The sequence below is a fragment of the Notothenia coriiceps genome, unplaced genomic scaffold, assembly GCF_000735185.1.
Source record: "Notothenia coriiceps isolate Sejong01 unplaced genomic scaffold, NC01 NC01_scaffold00035439, whole genome shotgun sequence".
Classification (NCBI taxonomy): Eukaryota; Metazoa; Chordata; class Actinopteri; order Perciformes; family Nototheniidae; genus Notothenia; species Notothenia coriiceps.
The window spans coordinates 38,078-43,815 of NW_011368140.1; the positions used below are offsets into that span (position 1 = coordinate 38,078).

A 5,738-nucleotide genomic window follows, 5' to 3' on the forward strand; every position below is an offset into this window, starting at 1 on the left:
AGTAGTAGTAGTACGTACGTAGTAGTAGTAGTAGTAGTAGTAGTACGTAGTAGTAGGTAGGTAACGGTCGTACGTCGTACGTACGTACGTACGTACGTACGTACGTACGTACGGTACGGTACGGTAGGTAGGTAGGTAGGTAGGTAGGTAGGTAGGTAGTAGTAGTAGTAGAGAGAGAGAGAGAGAGAGAGAGAGAGAGAGAGAGAGAGAGAGAGAGAGGTGTGCCCAGGCAGACCGACTGAAGAGCGTGTGTGTGCAAACTGGGATGTGTAAATGCACTCGGCGACTTAGCTGTTAATACAGCCAGAAAGAGAGAGAGAGAGAGTGTGTGTGCACGAAAGCGAGAGAGAGGGCGAGAGAGAAGAAGTGAAAAGGGAAGAAAGAAGCAGAGAAGAAAAAAGGGAGGATACAACAACTACAACTATGCTGTGCTGCATAAGAAGAACCAAACCGGTAAAACTGCTACAAATTGTTTTTATCAATATTTTCCTTCTGTTTCTTAATGACAAAATGATGAATCTCAACTCTGAACTTTGTGACTGTTGGCTTGGAGTCAGATCAGTGTGCTTGAGGAGGGATTATAGGAAATGTTGGTGTAATTTGCTTTGGCCTAGCTTGTCTTCATAGGAGTCTATCCACAGAGCCCAGACACGCCTAGTTAATGTGATTATCCCGCATGAATGGATGTTGCTACAATGCCTCCCAGACCTCACACTGTACTTGAAGAGCGAGGCACAAGACTGTAACTCGATCCTGGGCAACCCGGCATTCCCTTGTATTGATCATGCACTTGACAAAAGTGAAAGATAATTGAAAAGCACTTGATAGATTCTGTATCGTCTCTGAAATGCTCGCTTATATCTTCAGGAGCTTTACATGAACTCTAACTAATATACCTTTCTTAATGATGATTCATATTAATTAGAGCAGCCTGAACTAATTGATGCCTAAAATGTATCGTTTGTACTTCTGTTATTTTGAGCAGAAATGGGTGACACAGGAAAGTACATTTCCACAGAGAGGAAAAAAAGGGTGGGGTACGGATTGAGTGAGCAGCACCATCATGTCAGTGGCCTCAGGGGGATACAATGGGAATAAATGAGTCTAAATGGATTATCACAGCCCTCCAGCTGTATAAGTGGATGTTGTCAATTGAGGGTACTATGAAGTGTGCTCTCATTTAAAGGGTGTGAAAGGCTGCTGTTTGGGAGTTTATAATAACCCATGGCTATTCTCAGTGGAAGAGGAGGAGAATATTAAAAAAAGAAGGTGTTGCATGGAAGCAGGTGAGTGGAGAAGAAGGTACTCACTCTGTAATTCAGTAGCAGTAATTATTATTTCTTCAGCGCCGGTTTCCTGCTATTATCTCTTTGATTTTATCGGACTCATATCACGGTGGATGCTGATGCCACTTGATTGCTTCTTAAATGTTATCTGGGATGAGTCATATAAGCTTTGGCAAGGAGGGAAGAGAGAGAGAGAAAAGGAAGCAAGGCTTGCCAGTCGAAAGACATGCAGGAGGAGCAGGCTGCGGAGAGGCAGGCTGGCAGGGAGAGAACGAGCGGCAGGGTGGAGTGTAGCTGGTGCACATGGAGGTATGGGGGGGTGGAAGGGAGGTGGTGAACGAAGGAAACCTGGTGGGTAAAGAAGCAGAGGTGGAAAAAAAAAAGGATCCGAATCAGGGAGGGAGGTTGTACGGTATGGGGGAAGGTGGGGAGAGGCAGGCATGCAGCAAAGCAGCAAGGCAACGAGGGAGCTGGATGGTAGCTACAACCGTCAAGAAATGTGGTGGTGACAGAGCGGGGGATGATGTTAGAGAAGGGTAGAGAGCGCAAAGGTGAGAAAGATCAGAAGAAAGGAAGCCGGCGCGCTGCAGCCATGTGGGTGAGGCACCGGCTTTCCCACAGAGCAATGTCACTGCATCGAGCGTGCGCCTCAAAGGAGAAAATATCCTCCCGGCCTACGAGCACTTATCCTCCTGCCTTCTGCTTTTGAGGAGCAGAGGCATACATTAATCGAGACACACTCCGATATCTTCATGGATGGATGAGCAAAGAGCATGGTTCAGTTTTTTTTAATGTGGCAGTATTGCTGTGGGTGCTGCCATTGTGGAGTGTTAAGTGCTGTTGTAACATCTCCACCATGGGAGTGGCCACTAGCGCTTGATTTAGTAGCCCTTGCTGCTAGCTATGTCTAGTTTTATGCCGTTTTAGAGCAGAATTCAACACCCCAGAAGAGGCTACCTCTCCTCTCCCCAGGGAAGATCAAGGATCAAGTTCTTCGAGGCCCATCTTGTCTCAGATCTTACTACCTCCAAAAAATTGTCATTCCTAATGTAAACCACTACTTCAAATCCCACCCAGATCTGCTTTTCTCCAACTCCGCCCCAAATCCATCCCTAGTCCTCTTTCTAGCACTAGGACCGAACCCTCGTGACCCCTCTTTTGACTTACGCTTAAATAATTCTAGACCATAATAAAGACCAAGTCTGCTATCTCAAATATGATTCTCTGCTCATTCTCTCTCTCCCCATGCACTCCAATCCCTTTCTCCCAGAGCCTAGCTTCAGCCGTGGTAGCGGCCACAGCCCATATTTTAATATTCCCTCAGCGCTATGTCCAACCCTTACTCCCACTTGCCCACTAGCTCTCCTCAGCCCAACTGCCCCATCCCCTATAAGATCAGTGGCATTTGTAGAGCCTTTGTTCAGGCAGAGTCATTGTAATTGAATTAAAGGCTGCTCCAGAGGACATAATGACGCCGGCATATGGCCGCTTATTAGTTGCCATGGAGCATCTTTTGCAGGTCTATCGTAAAAGATCTTAACAACGCTCATCAAGTCACCGTCAAAGAAGAGAGAGAGGGAGAGAGAGATGGTGAGCGGGGGCTCTGGCAGTCACCACCTGAGCCCCCCTCTCCTCATCTGCAGGAGATAGCCGGCTAAAAGGGTGTGGTGCTACGCTGTGTGTGTGTGTGTGTGTGTGTGTGTGTGTGTGTGTGTGTGTGTGTGTGTGTGTGTGTGTGTGTGTGTGTGTGTGTGTGTGTGTGTGTGTCGATGTGTGAAAGAATGAGTGGGTAGCAGTTTGCTCAGTGAGAGAGAGAGAGAGAGTGAAAGACGGCAGCGAGAGAAAGAAGGAGAGGGAGATATTCAGCATTTGCAGACAGCAGCTAGTCTTAGCCCTTTGGTGTCTGGAGTGTGTTCCTGCAGAAAAGCAGACATCCATTGAAATCATGCTGGGATTTTCAGGAGAGAGTTGTCATTGCAGGAACTCGAGTGCCACCCGCTAGCTAATATCTCACTGACTGCTGAAAATTCTGGTTTTATGACAAAGGTTTTGGGTGTTTTACATTTTATTAAAATCAGACAATTACAATTTCTATTATTACTTAAAATATCAGGATTAATTTACATAAATCTTAAAAGATAACCATTTATAGTGATATGATTCAGAAGCTGCACCTGTTGGGTTAGTGATAAAAGGGCCTTTGCAAAGCTTCCCCATTATAAATACAAATATTACCTTTAATATGTCTCTCCCCTCTTGCTGCCAACATTCAGTACATGGCAGGCAGAGCTGCGAGGTGAAAAGCGTGTCTCTTTCTTGAATGGATAATAGAAAAGACAAGAAAACATGAATATATATTCACCTGGTGTGTGCATTAGCGTGTGATGTGGTTCTGAGGTCATTCAACCAGCATAAACCACACCACTCCATCGTGTCTTCCCCAGTTTCCCCTCCCTTTGCCTCCTCCCCCCTCGTGAAAATAAGTCCCTAATGACACCGGCAATGAGGCATTGGGAAGGTGGCGGAATTTTACTGTGTGTCACCATTGGGGGATGGTGTGTGTGTGTGAGTGTGTGTGTGGTTATGGATTTGTCGGTAAGGCCATCGACTCGGGTGTGGTTCTCACGACAGCCGGTGCCCACCCAAGGACAGAGACAGACAGAGCGAGCGCACACACTGCAGCTGATACATAAAGCTAAAATTAACACATTCAGCTGTCAGATCAGATTGTATTAAACATTTTGTGTCAACTGAATTGTTTACCTTTTAAAGACGGGAAAGACAGAAGAGTTTTGTTAGGCCTATGTACATTTAAATTCCGAACATGGAGATGCAACTCATTATTTGTCACCTACAGACTGTCCCACAGCAAGCTATTAATGTTGCTACATCATACTGTAGCTCTTATAATTGCTGTATTGCATAATCATGCAACAAAAAAGCACTTTTGTACTGCAAACATTCCTCTTTTAGCTGTGTAATAAAACAGTTTTGAGTGGTTAATGAAGCGTATCTATGGTTACCAGAAAGACCATATTCCAAGAGAAAAACTCTGCAGGCTAATTATAATAATTTATTTGATTAACCTGATAATGCATCTATGTCGCCTCACTGCGAATTGTTCAAGGTAGAGTTGAAACAGTTGTGCTGTGAAGACTTAAATGAGTGTACCTTGTGGTGTGCAGTACCTTTGGGAGGTGCCGCTGTAGTTATGAATGAAAATGTGTGCCGCACAGACACCGAGTGGAAAAGAGCCTGCAGGAGGGTACGTGACCAGGGTTCAGTGAACAGTTAGAGGAATTCTGAAAAGATTTTCAATAATGTTCTGTTAAGATAATACAAGATTTGAATTTAGCAACTAACTCAATCATTAACCACTTTACATTATAATAAGTGTGATATGACAGGCCAAATACTGAATGTTATGCTTAATGAAGAAAGACTACAGCAGTCAGAAAATCATGGCGCATTCAAATTCAAATGACCATGCTATGATTTTGGCCAATCCAGGATGGTGATCTTTTCCCCCGTGATCTTACACTGATATGAGATCACCTGGCACTCTGCTGGTATTTTATTACATTTACACTCGTACACACCCAGATCTCTAAAGTGGATGACATACCCTCTGTTCCAAAAGTGATGTCATTTCCCATATTCCCAAACACCCTCATCCATCACTTTCTTTCTGTCTGACTCACTGTATGAAGCCAGTAAGTAATTATATTTAAAATTAAGTGCCTGGGTCAATCTTTCGGCAATTGTAAGCACCCATTACATCAGACATTGTCAAAGCCCACTCAGTTACCAAAGACCTGCATGCATAATATCAAGAGCAGAGGGTGTGCCGCTAGTGATTTGTCTCCACATTGTCTATCTCTTCCAATAGCAGGACACTTGCAAACATTTATTTCAACACATAGTAGGTGATTGTAAGGTAAACCGCTTCAGTTCATCTTTTAAACATAAATCAAAAATGTTCAGGGCGCAGTTTATAGCCTCTGCTATCCCTCTCGCAGCCAGCGGTACCAAGCTGTTTTTTAATACTACATTGCGCAAAATTGCTTCAGGAAGAGGTTGTATATTAAGAATTGCAGGAATGCCTGAGGCAGGATTTACGTCCTGAACCCTGGGGATGAGGGTGGAGGAGGTGAATATACCAACACAGCTGCACCCTGGCCTCTCTACTCCAATATTGGACTGACACACTGATCCTGAAGAAGACATGTTGGTTGAGGGCCTATGGCTCTTAAATCATGTCACACAGATGTGATTGCTCACCCAGGCAGCTATCCAAGTCCAACTTCATATCTGACATAATCACGCTATTAGAGACAGTAGGTACCAGGAGATAGACTGATGGATATAGCCACTGAGTCACATCTTGAAAACCATTTCCGTTTACATTCACCAACCTTAAAGAAGATGCCACAGTCATGCCTAGCATCGACA

General features: G+C 44.5%; 1 protein-coding gene across 3 annotated transcripts in view; it reads left to right on the top strand.

Moving 5' to 3' along the window:
• gap43 (growth associated protein 43) overlaps positions 1–5,738 on the top strand; it is an 18,882-nt gene that overhangs the window by 124 nt on the left and 13,020 nt on the right. The window contains exon 2 of one of the 3 annotated variants that reach the window (XM_010791346.1): positions 274–453. In XM_010791346.1, the coding sequence (XP_010789648.1) occupies positions 424–453 (30 nt within the window). In that variant the 5' untranslated portion in view covers positions 274–423. Of the gene's footprint in view, positions 1–184; positions 454–5,738 lie in introns of those variants that run through there. The other 2 variants (XM_010791347.1, XM_010791345.1) reach the window with 2 other exon arrangements.